The sequence below is a fragment of the Ahaetulla prasina genome, chromosome 6 (assembly GCF_028640845.1).
Source record: "Ahaetulla prasina isolate Xishuangbanna chromosome 6, ASM2864084v1, whole genome shotgun sequence".
Classification (NCBI taxonomy): Eukaryota; Metazoa; Chordata; class Lepidosauria; order Squamata; family Colubridae; genus Ahaetulla; species Ahaetulla prasina.
In genome coordinates, this window is record NC_080544.1 from 7,430,715 (window position 1) to 7,449,049 (window position 18,335).

The 18,335-nt window shown below is 40.1% G+C and overlaps 1 protein-coding gene across 9 annotated transcripts in view; it reads right to left on the bottom strand.

Moving 5' to 3' along the window:
- Window positions 1-5,168: 5,168 nt before the first annotated feature.
- The window catches only part of ZSWIM8 (zinc finger SWIM-type containing 8), a 92,931-nt gene continuing 79,764 nt past the window's right edge, over window positions 5,169-18,335 (bottom strand). For 5 of the 9 annotated variants that reach the window (XM_058188561.1, XM_058188557.1, XM_058188555.1 and 2 more), the window contains 4 exons: window positions 12,463-12,636; window positions 8,679-8,798; window positions 8,006-8,184; window positions 5,169-6,138 (listed from right to left, as the gene is read on the bottom strand). In XM_058188561.1, the coding sequence (XP_058044544.1) occupies window positions 5,935-6,138; window positions 8,006-8,184; window positions 8,679-8,798; window positions 12,463-12,636 (677 nt within the window). In that variant the 3' untranslated portion in view covers window positions 5,169-5,934. Of the gene's footprint in view, window positions 6,139-8,005; window positions 8,185-8,678; window positions 8,799-12,462; window positions 12,637-14,103; window positions 14,175-18,335 lie in introns of those variants that run through there. The other 4 variants (XM_058188556.1, XM_058188560.1, XR_009155770.1 and 1 more) reach the window with 4 other exon arrangements.

Genomic DNA, 18,335 nt, shown 5'->3' on the forward strand with positions numbered 1-18,335 from the left:
GCAGTCATGCTTAATTATCATTAATGTGGTTAGTTTGGGTGAGAGACATTTTACAGACGTTCCTTGGAAATTTGGCAGAGCCAACTGGCAGTGTAAAAAAAGCAGATACCACTTACTATCTATTTAGACAAGTAATGAGGACAGCCTGAGAAATTTTCCCTATATAGGACAGTTTCAAGCCTTGAAGGGAAAGGATTGGGCCTATCTATGGAAAAGGATAGGCTTTACCAGAAAGTCAGGCAATACGTGGCAGAAACTTAATTCAGTACTGGATTTAAGGTTTTGTGGCAAACAAACATCTGCACAACATATAGGACAAAAGAGACATCTGTGTAAAGGATCATTTTATGGAGTCCTTGGTGCTCCCTGAGCTTGCTTGCTGAGATGCTTACAGATGTTTCTTTTACCCAGCTAGACATAGATGAGTGTAGGGTTTGGTCCTTATACAGTAGCTTGCCCTGCCGGTGTTGGTGGGAGTGTGATTTTCTCCACGATAGTTCCTAAATTATTGTTTTCTGCTTGCTTGATTGTTTGCCTGGTGTTAATTCCTGCTTATCTGGGTGTTGGCTGCTGGAAAGGATGGTCTGTTCATTTCTTCTTTAACATCTGCTTTATCTTATTGTATGTAAACCCCACGCTCACTAGCATTGATTGACTGCCTCGCCAGTTAATGAAATATCAGCAAGCAAACAACCAAACTCTGAGAGCAGCAAGGACTCCATAGGTCAACTGACATATGTTCTTTTCCACTGGTATAATTTTTATCTCTACACAAAATTAGATAAGAAAGATCCATTCATAAGGACCAACTGCCTAGTTGGCCAAGATACTGAAATCACCACTATTAGGAATGCCTCTTTCAGAGACATTTCAGAAGGCAAACTTACCTTCGGCTTGAAAAGCTTTGAATAAAGTTTTGTTAAAACTTCTAAGAGGCTACCTGAGGGTTTCGGAAGGAACACAAAGAAACAAATTGCAAATGCTTGCATAGATCTATTAAACGTTTGAGTGCAATAAAATTATGATCCCCTTATTTTTCCCCCTGGATTTTCTCAACTTGGTAGGTACATGGAATTCTTCCCCATTCCTTCTAATGCCAGCACAGACTTCATGTTTGAGAAAAGTGCCAATTTGATACTGGGGTAGTTCTCAATGAAGGACTCTTCTTCCATAGACCAAAATCATTACTGCCCTGATCATATCATGCCCTCTGATAGATGCCTGTGTAGATCTATTAATCGTTGGGTGCAATAAAATTGGGAACCAAATACTGGAACATAAATGCCCAATACAGCAGCCAAATATATTAAAGAATCAGACAAAACTTTGCCTTCAAGAACCATTAGAAATATTACAATATAGCAACTGTAAAATAATGGCTTAATAATCATTATACCATTTAATTGTAAGGAAACATGGTAGAACTTTTGAACATGGTCTTTTGGATAGATTGATCAAGGTGGTCATTATGCGGGAGAATGATCATATCTGGGTGTTGGGTTCCTAATCTAATGGGTTTTATACGATTTAAGCCTGGAAAAACCAGAAGGCGGTGATTCTATCACTGCCGTAGTCTATCTTCAGCAATCATGGTATACAAATACTAAATACTGGAATTTAAGGCAACAAAAAGGGCAACCAAGATCTGCTTCCTGTCCCGTAAGCTTCTTCAGCCTAATAACGTTTTATGTCAAACATGTACATAAGAAACTGTCAACTGTAATTGGGTTAATTTAGAGCACATTCTGTCAGATGAACAGAGTGATTAAAGCTGAATATTCCACTGCAGCTCCTGGCCAGAAAAAAATATTTGTCCAAGCCAAGATCTAGGATACTTTGGGGCTTATTTATTAACCAAGGTCTGTGTCATTTTTCTTTACGTCAAGTTCGTATTTGATCTCATTTCCAAAACAATGGAATAAAAACCACAATAGACCAAGACTTCTGTTAATGGACAAACTTAACAAGAATAAGGTATGTTGTAGTATGCAAGACCATTGAAAAAAATCCCTAGTGACAGCAATATTTTAGTCCCCTGTTTTCAGTTGGAATAGCAACCCTCTTGTGGCTGAAGAAAGTTCTTTAGCGTGCGTAAGTAGCCAGTAGCCATACTGCAATCAAAGAGCTAATGTTTCTGTCGTAATCATCAATCAGACCAAAATGAGCTCTAAGCACTCCAGCCACTTACTGCTCAAAGGAAGTACTTGAAATAAACTAGTCAAAATTAAGAACTTGGTGTTAGCAAAGTGGTCTAAAGTGCTTACCTGGCAACCAGAGGGTAGACAATAAGAGTAATTCAAAATCTTCAAATACATGCCAGTGCTTTCTCATAGCTCAAATGCAGCACAAACCAAAATGCACAAAAAATTCGTTTCAGTTGTATAACCCTTCCACCTTTGCCAGGGATAGTGCACACCCCAGCATTTAAAGCTTTATTTGGCTAAATGTGTTTATTCAAGCCCCTTTGTTAGGCTGGCAAGGTATTTAAATTAAATAACTGTCCTTAAATTCCAAACCGCAATAACATTAGACTATCCACATCCTCCCACTAGCAATAGCACTTAAGACTTATATACTGCTTCAGTGCTTCACAGCCTTCTACGTGATTTACAGTCAGTATACTGTCCCTAACAATCTGGATCCTCATTTTACCAACCTTGGAAGGATGGAAGGCAGTTTCAACCCTGAGCTGGTCAGACTCAAACAGCTGGCAGCCAGCAGAGTTAGTTAGAATACTGCATTCTAACCACTGCATCACCATGGCTGTCCTCAATGGCAAATGCCCCCCAAAATAAAAAAAATAGCTCACAGTACAAATTAAATTGCCTTTGTGGAGAAGTTGATGCTCAAGTCCTGTTTCTTTGAGATTTCTATAAAGACACAGGACCGGCTTTGTGACTCCCTACCTAGCAAAGTACCCAGCAATTCTGATTTATTCCATGTGGTTACTTCTATTATACTAGTATAATAATTATGTCTTTGAATGTGGCTACATTTTTACCATCTGTAAAATTTAACATGGACCAATTGCTCCAGTTATCTAATTTTAATTTTAAAGGGTTTATCTGAAATAGAAATGACTCAACTAATTACTGTATTCTGTCAACTTGCAGGACTCCAGCTAGTAAGTGTAAGTACGAACTTTATTAAGATGGCAGCTTTTGCCCCATTCTTTGGGCAGCAAAGGTCTTGAGGTGGCGATGCCTCAGTCAGTCTTTTCTGCCATATGCACAAGTTCCACAACATCAATAACGTCTAATGTAATGGTATTATGAACCTTCCAAGGAATTAGCCTGAATAAGCCCACGTAGGAATGAGAGGAATGTGGGATAACTATACTGCACTAATGTACAATTCAAGAAGGATCATTGCTCTAAAACAGAAATCTCCAACCTTGGCAACTTTAAGATTTGTGGACTTCAAACTCCCAGAGTTCCTCAGCCAGCCAAGCTGGCTGAAGAACTCTGGGAGTTTGAAGTCCACAAATCTTAAAGTTGCCATGGTTGGAGACCCCTGCTCTAAAATATAAGCATCCCTATCCTGGCTTTGAATCTCACGGAAATCAAGGTGGTGACATTTATCAGGACTAATTCCAAAATGGGACTCTCATGGAACCAAATCAGCCCATCACCCACCACACAACCATTGGTCTTCAGCCTTCCTGGACACCCTCCCTGGCCTCCTACTCGTCTTCTTGCCCTCTAGTTCAGGGGTCTCCAACCTTGGTCCCTTTAAGACTTGTGGACTTCAACTCCCAGAGCAAAGCTGGCTGAGGAACTCTGGGAGTTGAAGTCTTAAAGGGACCAAGATTGGAGACCTCTGAACTAGTTTATTCCTGGCTTTTTCATCCTTCTCTTGCCAGTCAGCTTCCTTCACCTCTCTTTGTTCTCTGCATGGAGAAATTTCTAAACAACTCCTCTGGTCCCACTGCCACAACCCCTTTAAGGGCAAAGAAATCAACACCTTTACGGGGGCCATTTATTGTATATATATTTTTTCAAAACCCAAAAGGGAACAGTTGCTTCATGGATCCCATCTTCACAGCATTTACGCCAGGTCTTGACTTGCACTTTCAAGAGTGTTTCACCCCACCTGCCAGCAAGTACATTGTAGTAAAACAGTGTTTTCTCAACCTCAGCAACTTTGAAATCTGAGAACTTCAACTCCCAGTATGCTGGCGGGGGAATTTTGGGAGTCTTTTTTCAGGCTGACATTAAACAATACAACGACTGGACTAAAGAACTGAGATCGGACACTGTTGTTTCAATAGAACAGGCACATTTAAAGTAAGTCAGCAATAGCCGACTATTGCATGATTAAAACAAATCAGAATGCCCAACCATTTGGCAGAGAGATGACAAGCTGAGGAAGAAACCAACAAATTTCAGGATGCAAAGTTTATTTCCCCATTTAGTTAGTGAAAAACAGTATGAAACACTAGCATCATGTAATATAAAGAATGCTGAGAATTAATCGGAGGAAGTCCAACTTTACTAGCACACAACTTTTTTCAGATTGAGGGCTAAAAAGTGGCTGAGGCCGAGACACATTAAATTTCATTTAACTTTATTTAAATGTAAATTTAAACTATTTAATTAAATAGTTAATATGATTAGTCCCCATATATTTAATAATCGACTAGTTCACATCAGGTAAGACACAACTATGAGGAAATTTAAGGTTAACAAAATCCACATGAGCTGGATGAAGTAAATAAATCTTGCCTTTCCCCAAGCGAGGCTGAACCAGGGAAAGTGATCGGCAAAAACTGAAGTCAGGCAAAATTTGGTGTTCACAAAATGCATAACCAAGTTTACTGGATTAACTACCACCAGATGAAGTTGTGGGCATTTAATAATATATGTGTGTCTAGCAAAAGCCATTAACCATGAAAGCTGAATGTGGCCTCCAGCTTCAGGGCGATACATGCCTGAATATCAGTTGCTTGTGGACTAGCAGCAGAGAATCTTCCTTATCTTTTAAGACCAAGTTTCCTTATTACTTTGTGGTGAGAGGTTGTGTGGTTCAAGGTCGTTGGGACAAGACCAGGTTTCGGTACTTTTTCAGTCCTTTGCAAAAATAGGTTAGAACTTCCTACTCTAAGGCACTCTTAGTTCTTTGTTTTATGATGTCAGCATGATAAACAGAAATATGGAGAAGAGTCAGTCTAAGAAAATGAGGGCTTTAATCGGGAAACTGAAACAAGGAGTAAGAAACTGATTACAGGAGAGCTAACATCTCAAGGAACATGACTGTACAACTTGGAGCCATTTTGGGTAGAATATCCTATGTCATCTGATGAAGAGGCCCTCAGATCACTTATCTAAGAGCAAAGAAATCGTACCAGCCAGTTCTGTACTTGCTGAGACCAGATGCTTCCAGTGGTGTCTTTGCCCATCCAAACAGGTAAGCTGTACTGGATGAGGGGACCTGCTGTGGCAGGAAGGAGGAAGGAACGGTGTTGGAGAAAACCTGGATGAGCAGAAACAAACTCTGCTTCTCCTGGCCCGGTAACGGCTGAAATTTTAAGAACCATATAGAAAGTAGTATACATATTTATAAATGCCAAAATAAATATTATAAAGAAACAGGTTTGATCCTACCCCTAACATGCATACATACACACCCAGTAAGAGAGAGAGAAAGGCAGAAATGATGTTCATTTATAAAGACATCCCTATACAGGAAAAAGACTAAAACTGTTGACCAATGATCAGCCAGCTCCCCCTCTCTCTCACCCACACGCACACACACACACACACACACACACAGCTTCCTTGCCTTCACTTGCCGGGGAGGAGGAGGAGAGAAAGGGAAGTAGAACACAGCCACAGCCACATGGACGAGGAATGTCATGGTAGAAATACATTGAATCAGTGGTTTCCAATAGCTAAAATTAAAAAGATCCCATAAGGAAGGATGCAAGATGGGGCCTCAGGGTGAGAAGGTGGTCATTTCCAGGGAGACCCGTTGCCACAGATCCTTGGTCTGTTTGCTGCGCTTCAGATTCTGAAGGATGTCATTGAACTGCATCATGCCCATAGGGGTCAGGCAGAAGGCGCTACGGGCGCTGCGAATGGCATTCACAAAGTCATCGTAGTCCGCTGGAGTGAGATGGATCAGACGATGATGGATGTACTTGGGAAAGCCAAGATAAAGCAAGGATGAAATACAGTTTCTGACGGAAAAATCCATTTTATAATCAATCTGAAGAGTGCCTTCCCTCTACGAGGAACCATAAGCATCTAGATCAGGGTGAGCAACCAGGGCCTCTTTATGGCTGGCTCAGGAATTCTAGGAATATTTTTTTTTTATTTGCATTTATATCCCGCCCTTCTCCGAAGACTCGGGGCGGCTTACACTGTGTCAAGCAATAGTCTTCATCCATTTGTATATAATATATAAAGTCAACTTTTATTGCCCCCAACAATCTGGGTCCTCATTTTACCTACCTTATAAAGGATGGAAGGCTGAGTCAACCTTGGGCCTGGTGGGACTTGAACCTGCAAGCAGCTGCTGTTAATAACAGACTGCATTAGTCTGTTGAGCCACCAGAGGCCCTTTGAAGTCATAAAGGGGCCATAGTTGCCCACCCAAATCTAAATGGATTATGTAGTAAACTTATCTACCCTATTGTGTAGATAAATGCCAAAAAAAGTTCAGTGGGCCACGTTCTCCTTATATAACATTTGTCTCACCCTTGTCCAAAATGCTCTGTGTGATCCAGTCCCTCCCAATTGTACCACTAGTCTCATACTTACCTTGGGTAGAAGAGGAAATGGTGAGCAAACATGAATAAATCCCAAAGTATTAATGGGTGATCTAAAGTTAAACTAAAGTTAGGTCTTGGCCATCACAGCTCTGTATCACATGAGTTCCCATTTAGAGTCTCAGAACAGGGGTTACAGGCAGAGCTAGGAGATGGAAAAATAAAAGTGCTGTCCTTTTATTTTATTTTATTTATTTATTTAAGCATATGGCACGTGTTAGCCAGGGATCACTGAGGTGGTTGGCCGCCTCTGAAAGGAATTTTTTTCGGGCGGTGTTATCTTTACCCGTGGGATGCCTGAATGCCGATAGGCAATCAGGAGAGGCTCCTTTCTTGTCCCTTCCGCGTTTTATTCCCTCACAGGAATCGAGCCACCGACCTCAGTGGTGCACAGGCCCAGCATCTTACCAAGTGAGCCACCGCAGCCCCCTTGCTGTCCTTTAAGATAGCACTTAGACTTATATACAGCTTTGTGGGGAAGGAAAGGCAAGTGAAAGGTCTTCCAGGGAATCAACGAATAACCTGTACTGTCTGGCTGAATTTTCCCCACAAAATGACAAAGTCCCTCTTCTGGTAGTCCTTCAGAGGAATAGGAAATTTGGAAAACAGACATGAATGAACTGATACTTTAATCAGCTTAAAACTGATCTAACTATGTTTCACAGCAGCCATTCTCCCAAAAGAGGACACATTTCACAAAGCTTCCTAGATCAGTGGTTCTCAACCTTCATAGTGCTGCGACCCCTTTAATACAATTCCCCACGATGTGGCGACCCCAACCCTAAAATTATTTTCGTTTTGAATTTATAGCGCCCGAAGCCGTATTGGCTAGTGATCTGAACTGCTTGCGATTGCCTTGAGGACGGAGGCATTAAAGCGGAGACTCCTCCCCTATTAAGTTTATCGTACCTGAAGCCAGATTAGGCTAGCGATTGGGAGTGATTGCAGCTGGCTTGAGAGGGAGACATCAGAGCAAAGATTTCTCTCTTTTTTAATTCATCACGCCTGAAGCCGAATTCGGCTAGCGATTTGAAGAGCCTGCAGCTGGCTTGTGGAGTCAACCATTGGTGCGCAATTCTTCGACTCGCAAGTATACTTCCCATATTTCCGATGGTCTTAGACGACCCCTGGCAGATCGTCATTCGACCCCCAACAGGGTCCCGACCCACAGGTTGAGAACCGCTGTCCTAGATAAAGCAACCAACTTTTACCCTTAAGGGGAAAGCCCCTGTATACCTGAATATACGCCTGCTGGCACCTCTGCACCAACTGATGAAAGGCAGGTGTGCGCAAGTGGTTGTGGACATGGGCAGGGTTGAGTCTCTGCAGGGATTCCATGATGATCTCTTGCAGCACAAAAGGACTCAGGACTCCCTTGGCTGCACCAACGCAAAACTGATGTACGTAGTTTACACCTGCAAAGGGCAAAGGCATTTATGGTGAATGTAAGGCATAGGAAATAAGTCCCTGTGTTTGTGTTTGTCTGTGAGGGGGAGGGCGAGGGAGAGAGATTCCTCTTCTGTAAGGAGCAGAACAAAACCAGCAGCTCTCTTGGTAGACAAGAAAAAGGGATAACATCTATTGTCATTGATTTTTCAACCATTGGCAATTAAAATAATATTGGCAAGGATCTACAGAGAGCGACTTGATGTCAAAGGCAACCAGATTTAAATTCTCTCTTTCTAACTTTAAGACACATTTACTGTAAACATTTAAAAAAACCAGCTGCCAACTTTTTGCATTGAAAATTTCAAGCTGGAAAATGTACCAGAAGCACCCTTAAATTGCACTGGCTACTTTTCACCAAGGGATCTCGGGCACTAGCAATTTTAGGCAATAAAATCCAACACTCTAGATGGATGCAGGCAGGAGACGCTCCCCTTCACATGAGGGCGCCTGTGGATCTTACCTAATTTGGCCGCTAGTCCGAGAAGCCACTTCACATCTTCTGTGTAGGGGGGGCTGCGTGAGAAGTTATTGGGGTGGTCATTGTGAGCCCTGCGACCGAGCATCTCCAGTGCCAGCATCCCTGAAGGGGAGAGCAAATGGGACCCTCAATTGGGCCTTCCTTACTCACACTTCCCACGCAGGCAAGAGAGAGCAGTTTGAACCAACCGCCTTGTCGGCCTCCACCTTTGTTAAAATCTAAACATTAATTTTAAAGCTACCTGCACCATAGAAGCAACCCGTGGAACAATTTGTAGCAAAGGAAAGCCATAAGCCATATGCTAAATAGTGATATTTTCCACTCTCCTTAGCAGAGCTTTGGTTTGTTTCTTTTAAAAATGGAAGAGCCTCCGAACTCTGCAAAGACTCGAAAGAGGAACAAAGATTTCAGTCAGTCTCTTCTTGCCTTCTTTAGTACTGGTCATTGAAAGGATTCCCAAGAGAACCTTCTACCCACATTAATTACTTTTTAGAAATTTATAAATCTATAGCAGCATATAGTGAAAACAACCATACAATACAGTGAGTGAACAATTATTAGGCAAGTAGGTATTTCAACCGTCTCATCATTTTTATGCATATTTCCACCTCCAAGCTGTATAAACTTGAATGCTTAGTGGATAGAAGCGTATCAAGTGATGTGTATTTGTGTAATGTGGCCTAAGGAAATCAACACCCTTGTATCAAGGTGTGCATGAGTATTAGGCAGCTTCTGTTCCTCAAGCAAAATGGGCCAAAAAGAGATTTAACTCTAAAAGTCAACAATTGTAAAAAGTCTTTCAAAGGGATGCAGCACTCTTGAAATTGCTAAGATATTGGGGCGTGACCACAGAACCATCAAACGTTTTGTTGCAAACAGTCAACAGGGTCGCAAGAAATGTGTTGAGAGAAAAAGATGCTCATTGACTGCCAAAGGTTTGAGAAGAATCAAATGTAAAGCTACCAGGAATCCATTATCCTCCAGTGCTGTCATATTCCAGAACTGCAACCTACCTGGAATGCCCAGAGGTACAAGGTGTTCAGTGCTCAGAGAAATGGCCAAAGTAAGGAAGGCCGAAACCCAACCACCACTGAACAGGACACGTAAGTTGAAATGGCAAGACTGGGCGAAGAAATCTCTGAAGACAGATTTGACAAAGGTTTTATGGACTGATGAGATGAGAGTGACTCTTGACGGACCAAATGGAGGGGCCTGCGGCTGCATCAGCAACGGACACAGAGCTCCACTTCAATTCAAGATGTCAGCAAAATGGAGGCACTGCTATGGGCTGTTATTATTAAAGATGAACTACTGGACCTTTTCAGGTTGAAGATGGACTCAAAATCAACTCCCAAACCTGCTGCCAGTTTTTAGAAGACACTTTCTTCAAGCAGGAAAAAGTCTGCATCTTTCAAGAAGACCATGATTTTTACACAGGCATTGAAGTATCTACTGTGTGGCTAGCCAGTAAAGGCCTATTAGGAGAATAAGTAAAGAACTACTAGGAGAATAAGACGTATATATAAGTGAATGGGATGGAAGGTGAAACTAAGATGTCGTCACTCAACATAAATGGACTGAATTCTTCTATGAAAACAAAAAAAATTTTTACACGACTACAAAAATTAAAATTAGATATAATTTGTCTTCAAGGAATCCATATTAAAAATCAACATAGTAAACTATTGGAATACCCCAAGATTGGGAAATTATATTTTTCATTAGCAAAACAAAAGAAAAGAGGGGTGGTTTTATATATTAAGGAAAAAATAAATTCTGAACAAATTTATACAGATGAAGAAAGGAGAATTTTGATGGTGGAGTTAGTAATAAACAAAAAACAGATACTCTTGATAGTAATATATGCAGCAAACAACAAACAAGAAGAATTTTAGGAGATTTTAATGGAATTGTAAATACAAAACTTGACTAAAAAGTAACAAAATAGGTAAGAAAGTACGGGAGACTCTTCCTAGGACTTTTTTCAAAAATGGCAGAAGAAACATGCATATAGGATACATGGAGAGAAACAAACCGAGAGAAAAATCAGCATTTATTTTATTCAAGTAGACGCCAATCATGGTCCAGAATTGATAGGATTATGGATGTCCCTGGAACTGAGCACAAAGGTGCAAGAGATCGAGATAGAAACAAATATATGGGCTGATCATAATCCAATAAAAGTGAGTTGGAAGGGACAAAAGAAAAAGGTGAGATGGACATTGAATGAATCTATATTAAAAGATAAAGAATGTATTAAAACAATAGAAAAAGAAATAGAATTTTTCTTCAAAGTGAATAGAAAAGATGTATGGGGCTAGCTATAACTTATATAGCGAGAAAAAATAAGGAAAAGAAACAATGTCAAAAAACACTAGAACAAGAGTACAAAAGACTTGAATTTGACCTACAAAAAGAACCGCAAAAAGGAAATTTAAAAACTTAAATGGAAATAATAAAATACAAATTAAATTTAATGGAAAAAGAAGAATTGGCACAACAAATAAAAAGAGCAAAACAATTTTGAAAATGCCAATAAACCAGGAAGGTGGTTAGCTTAAAGGCTGAAAAAGGTGAAAGAGAAGAAATTGATAAGCAAATTGCAAGATGAGAAGGGAGTATCAAAATCAGAGCAAAAAGAAAATAATTCAGTTCTATAGAAAATTATGCGACCAAGAAAAAGTATCAGAGGAAAAAAACAATGCAATATTTTTTGGGTTTTTTTAAAAATGTTAGAAATGTTTATTTGTATATTTTGAGTTGTTTACTTTTCTCACTTTAACAGATGCAAATAAATAAGCGAGATGGGACAATTTTTGTTTTTCATTTATTTGCATAATAATTCTGCACACTTATAGTTGCCCAATAATTACGCACCCATAAATATTCTCCTAAGAAAGCCATTTTTACTTTCTTAAGTATTCAAGTTTGAGGTTTATTAACATTTTGGATTGACCGAGAGCACTGTAGTTGTTCAATAATAAAATTAATCCTCCAAAATACAACTTGCCTAATAATTGTGCACACAGTGTACAGCTGAACCCCCCAAAAATACACCATCACCAGAAGAAAAACAACCCATGTCATGAAAGGCTTTGGAGGTAAGAAGCAACACCTTGAATTGCACCTGGAAGACACGAAGCAAAGATGTCACGTGAGTCTGATGAGATGCAGCTCATACCTGCCTGTGGCGCTACATTCTGGACCAGTTGTATCTTCCAAGTGGTTATCGAGGGAAATCCCATGCACAGTGCATTGCACTAGTCCATGCCTGTTGGACCTCATTATACCATTCTAACAAGGACTGAATCTCAGACTGGCCATATTTATCACTGTTCAATTACACTGAGAAACGCCAACTGTCCAGAGCAGTGAATCAAGACAGCCACAATTGTCAGAACTAAGGAAGTTGCATTTTTAATGTCCTGAATCCAGAATAAATGCACTGATCACTAGCCAATCCATTTGGTCTATGGTTCGCAATTTAAGACTAGCTTTCTGGTCTCCCAGAGTTAGAGGATCAATGAATATATTGTTAACAAATACAATTTCCTGCAACTATAATGAATCCCATGTCTCTTCTCATTCTCCTGAATTATTTATTCACCAATAATTTGCTCACCAACCTAAACTAGGAAATCTAAACTTTCATCTACAAATGGCAGAAGAGGCAAGCCCTTCCAGGTAGCTGTTAATAAGATAGGCATCACTCTTGTTCTCAAGGCCAGCCGAAAACACTGAAAGTGTCCCTGTTTGTTGTCCTTACCAACTCGGTAGGCAGAATGAAGGTAGTGCAATCCTTGAGGACTGACCGGTTGGCTGTGCTGCTCATCTTCCGAAGGGAAGCCCCCTGTCACAAGGGAACTGGGCTGAGAAGACAAGCTGGTTAAGGAAGTCCCTTGAATGGCTGGGAAAGTAGACCCTGCGTGAACACTTCCTACTGGAGAGAAGAAACAACCGTATAAAGGGGAGAAATCAAAGACATCAGCTACAGGGTTTCAGTTATACTCTGCCTGGATACATGTCAGGGATTAATATTAATTAACCTGGTGGAAACATAGGAGCAGAGAATAAACAAACGGGTTATAAACGCTGTGTATGGCTGATAATTCTAAGTGGCCATATTTCCCTAATTTTTTGGATATTTCCCAACAGCTGAGCCTTTCTATGTACTCTCTCCTTTTGCATAATATTGGCAAAAGGGGAAAAAATACTCCAAAATAGACCATGTTCCAGTTCCCCACTGGGAATGATAGAGCTTCCCCTCTCTATAAATGCACTTCTAAAAAAGTTTCAAGTATTTGTAATAGCTAACATGTCATTCTATTTAAATAAAATAGAATAGTTAAATCCAGGGGTGAAATTCATTCTATTTAAATAAAATAGAATAGTTAAATCCAGGGGTGAAATCTAAAATTTTTCCCTACCGGTTCTGTGGGTGTGGCTTAATTGGTGGGCGTGGCTTGGGGGGGTCAGATGACTGGGTGGGCGTGGCCAATAACAATAAATAAAAATAATAAACAAAGTATAAAAAAAAATAAGAGGTACCAAAAACCAACTTTCACACTTTACACACACACAACACAACACAACTGACTCACACACAATGTAAAAGCAGCTGCACTTCACACTTCACACTTCACACAGCCACAAAAAGCTCAAAAACCAACTTTCACACTTTACACACACACAACACCACCCACACACACACAAAATGCCACATACAGCTTTCTGAGATTTTGTGTGTTTGTGTAGTTAGAGTGAAACACTACAGAAACACACCAAATCTCAGAAAGCTGCACAAATATTTTATTTTATTATTTTATTTTATTTTATTTTATTTTATTGTGGACTTCAATTCCCAGAGTTCCCCAGCCAGCAAAGCCAGCCAGCATCAGTTGATCACTGAGGAAATAGATTAGCTAAGCAACTGATTCTGTCTGGGCTAAAAGTGAAACTGTTTTCGGGCTGTGAAAAAAGCCATGCGTTCATCAGTAATCAGGTAAGTGCCTTAGAATTTCTACTCTTTCTTGTAGAAAACATGTTTTCTACAAGTAAGAGTACAAGTAAGATTCTGCTGATGAGGAACTCAGGTGAGATCGCCGGAGGAGACTTTAAAAAAAAATTTTTTTTAAGTTTAAATACTCAGCTGAGGGGCGGGATCCTCAAAGGCTTTTTTTTTACTTTTAAAGTCTGTTTACTTTTAAAGGCTCAGCAGAGGCGGGGGGGCGGGGCCAGGGATTTTTGCTACTGGTCCTCCGAACCAGCAGCCGCCATCGTCACCGGATCACGTGAGCCGGTCCGAACTGGGAGCATTTCACCCCGGTTAAATCCTCAATGCACAATGTCTACTAATACATGTTTAATTGCACAGAAATTTATGAGAGGGGGAGGCTAATTGACTCACAGTTTTTATGTAGTGTTCCAGATACCATCTCATGACATAGTCTTGCAACATCAAAAAGTAAGAAAGACAACCTGGCAACATAGATGAAAATAGGAACTCATGGAATTCAATTATGGCAGGCCATCAGACAAATGCAGATAGAAGGCCCAGTTCTTACTACTGAAGGACAAGAAAAAGGAAGACTGAGACCCACATCTCAGGGGAAGTGACAAAGATCGGGAAGCCATGGTAGGCTGCAGACTTTTGTTATCAATAGGAAAGAAGAGAAAACATACAAAGGCAGATATTTCGGGTGTACAGGAATAGTCCTTATAGTAATCACTGTCCATGTGTTACTCTGTTGACACACATGGAACATTGTGTATTCTTTGGGGAGACATTTATAGATTTGTGGGTTATTTGAGGAAACATTTATGGTTCAGTGAAGAACATACTGCTGTAGAATTTAAGGATGATCCCTGTTATAAAATCATAATAACAATTTCTGCATTTCTTGAATTTTATACGTTAGTCTTCTTGGAACTGCCTGCTTGACTCTAGAATTGCATATCACTAAAATACTGAAGACTAGAAATCCAAAGAAGCAGTTCTGGTCTTTAACCTGTACTCGATACTACTCATGGACTAGATGAATTGATTCAGAATAGAGTGGTGTAAAACTTTTAACTTAGCAATTAGATCTAGTGTGTAAGTGACACAATGGAGATTGAGCATGCTTACAACAAACTTGTAATACACAAAAGACACTGATTTCTTAGTATCTTAATTTTACTAATTTACTCATTAATTTGTATAAAAATCTGTTTTTCATCAATAACCACATCCCACTGGTTTGCAAATTCTTCAAGGAACACCAATCAAGTGACCTTATGTGAGTAAGCAGATGAATTCTTCATACACATAGGAAATGATGGTGATACAATAGAAACAGAAATTAAAATAATGAATTTAAACATTATTAGGGGCCTCTGGTGGCTCAGCAGACTAAGTCTTTCTGTTATTAACAGCAGCTGCTTGCAATTACTGCAGGTTCAAGTCCCACCAGGCCCAAGGTTGACTCAGCCTTCCATCCTTTATAAGGTAGGTAAAATGAGGACCCAGATTGTTGGGGGGGCAATAAGTTGACTTTGTATATAAATATACAAATAGGATGAGACTATTGCCTTACACAATGTAAGCCGCCCTGAGTCTTCGGAGAAGGGTGGGATATAAATGCAAATAAAAAAAAACCCAAAAAAACCCCCACACACAATTCTGGACTTTTGACATAGATATTCAAAGTCAAATTACAGCTTACAATTTGAATGCTGAAGTGGCAGTGTAGATTTCTGCCCAAAACCAATGCCAAGAATAATGTCCAAGATCAAGTTAAGTTTGAAGATATAAACTGTTTTTGACTCATATGGTAAAATTTACTTTCATATTTATAAATTTATAAATGTTGATAAGTTACTACAACTCGCCAATAAACACAAAAGTTCCTATCAGACCTTAAAATGTTTCTGCAACTTAAAATGATAATTCACATCTGAGTTGGTATTAAAACCAGTATATAGATGGGACGTAAACATCAATCAAATTAAAGCAATTCAGTCTGTTTTTTCTTGTTTTGTTCCCTTATCTATAAAGCTGGAGACATTTTCTGCAACAGTGCAGATTTAATAGGTAAGAAAAGAATTTATGCACATATTATAGAGTTCTTATTCAACTTTCTATTCCCCCCCCTTTTCAGATAATTAAAATCTAGCCTACAAAAATCATCATTAAGTATAACTTTCATTCTCATATATTGCTGGCATTGCCTCTCAGATGTTCTGCCTTGTTTATATTCACAGACATCTGGTATTTGTTATGCATTCTTTCAATTAGTCACCCTTGTGGAATGCTATATTTTAATCACTATATTTTACAATTTTGCAATAATTTTCTGTATTTGCAGAATGTTTAAGCATGTGAGAGGGATCTGTAACTGTGAGAGGGATCTTGGAGTCCTAGTAGACAACCATTTAGATATGAGCCAGCCGTGTGTAGCAGCTGCCAAAACAGCCAATGCAATCCTCGGCTGCATGAACAGAGGGATAGAATCAAGATCACGTGAAGTGTTAATACCACTTTATAATGCCTTGGTAAGGCCACACTTGGAATATGGCATTCAGTTTTGGTCGCCACGATGTAAAAAGGATGTTGAGACTCTAGAAAGAGTGCAGAGAAGAGCAACAAAGATGATTAGGGGACTGGAAGCTAAAACATATGAAGAACGGTTGCAGGAACTTGGTATGTCTAGTTTAATAAAAAGAAGGACTAGGGGAGACATGATAGCAGTGTTCCAATATCTCAGGGGCTGCCACAAAGAAGAGGGAGTCAAACTATTCTCCAAAGCACCTGAGGGTAGAACAAGAAGCAATGGGTGGAAACTAATCAAGGAGAGAAGCAACTTAGAACTAAGGAGAAATTTCCTGACAGTTAGAACAATTAATAAGTGGAACGACTTGCCTGCAGAAGTTGTGAATGCTCCAACACTGGAAATTTTTAAGAAAATGTTGGATAACCATCTATCTGAAATGGTGTAGGGTTTCCTGCCTGGGCAGGGGGTTGGACTAGAAGACCTCCAAGGTCCCTTCCAACTCTGTTATTCTATATTCTATATTACTTGTACTGTCTCTGGAATAAATCATCTTGTTTTAAGCATGTCTCCTTTCCGTCAAGAAAAACAAATTTGTGTGGGGGTGGGGAGGGGAGGGAGAGATTATGTGTAGTAGAAAAGACAAAGTAGCAGGCATTCTTGTCTGAAGGCTTCACAAATCAGACTTTCCAGATGAAATGGGCAAACAGTAGTCAGCCAAGCCCATGAAAGTCATTTTGGATACTTGCCAAGGATGGATAACATATTTGGACTTCTGATAAAGCATCATCACAAAAGGGCTGTTATGAGGATCAGGGATATTATAACTGCTGTGAGGATTGTTTCTGTTCCTGCTGTTGAAATCAAGAATGTGATGGGAATATAAGGTCAGTCTCATCTTTGAAACTGAAGAGATCAAATCTCTAGAGCAGGGGTCTCCAACCTTGGCAACTTTAAGACTCTGCGGACTTCAACTCTCAGAATTGAAGTCCACAGAGTCTTAAAGTTGCCAAGATTGGAGACCCCTGCTCTAGAACATCTCTTAAACATGAATGCAAATGGGATGGGAAAGTAGAACTTGGGTTGTGGTATAAACACAGGTAGCCTTAGGGTTATGATGGCAATTGGGATATGAATTTCTGTCACAAAGTGGCCTCATTGCCGTGAGCCATCCTGATCGTTAAATGGGAAGCGGCAGGAGTCGCAGGCTAGTGAGAGCTGTGGGTGGGTGCTAGTGAGTGAGGGCAAGTGCCATAAGGCAGAGGAGGGCCACAGGTGAGTGACGGCCCAGAACAAATTTTGATCATGTGGCTGATGACCAGAACCGCAAGAACCAGTTGTATGTCCATTTTTTCAGCGCTGTCGTAACTTTGAACACTTGCTAAACATAATGGACTATCTGTGTGAGTCCCTTCATATCATTAAGGGAGAGACTTTGTCCTCCGATTCTGCACCGCTTCTTGTGAATAGAGCCTGGTTGAGGATCTGAGTAAGGCATGCGGTCCTTTTTCCTCATTTTGCCCTTCATGCCTGAAAGGTCTCTGGAACCAGACACGTTTCAGGCAACATCCAGCTCCAACAACCGCTTCCAGCTGCAAATCCCTCCGTTTGCAATGAAAGCACAATACTTTGCCCAAGTACTCCTACCACTCATTCCACTCCTCTCTTTTTCCCCCACCCCTAAGCACCAGCACCAGGCTTATTCCCTCCCTTTCCTAACTGTACACTTAATTATAAGGACACGGAACAACCTGCAGTCTAATGTAAAATGGACCAGTTGCAAATTATAAAGTTTGTGATTAGCCGCAGTGCCAATGGAAGCTATTCTGTAATTAAGACTGCAACACTCAAAAAAACTAAATACAACCCCCAAACATTCAGGACATTGTGAGAAAAATCTGACAATTGTAACTAAACCACCAAAAAAAGAAAAAAAAAAGGAATCAACATAGTGAAGGTTTACCGTTATTTTTTAATGAACACTCTCATTGGTTGTACTCACAGCAATAGATATTAAAACTGAACGTTAGACGTTTCCACACTAGATGTCATACCACAGTACTGTAATATTGCAACCATCGGTTAGCGCAAGTCCTGCTAAAATGTCTTT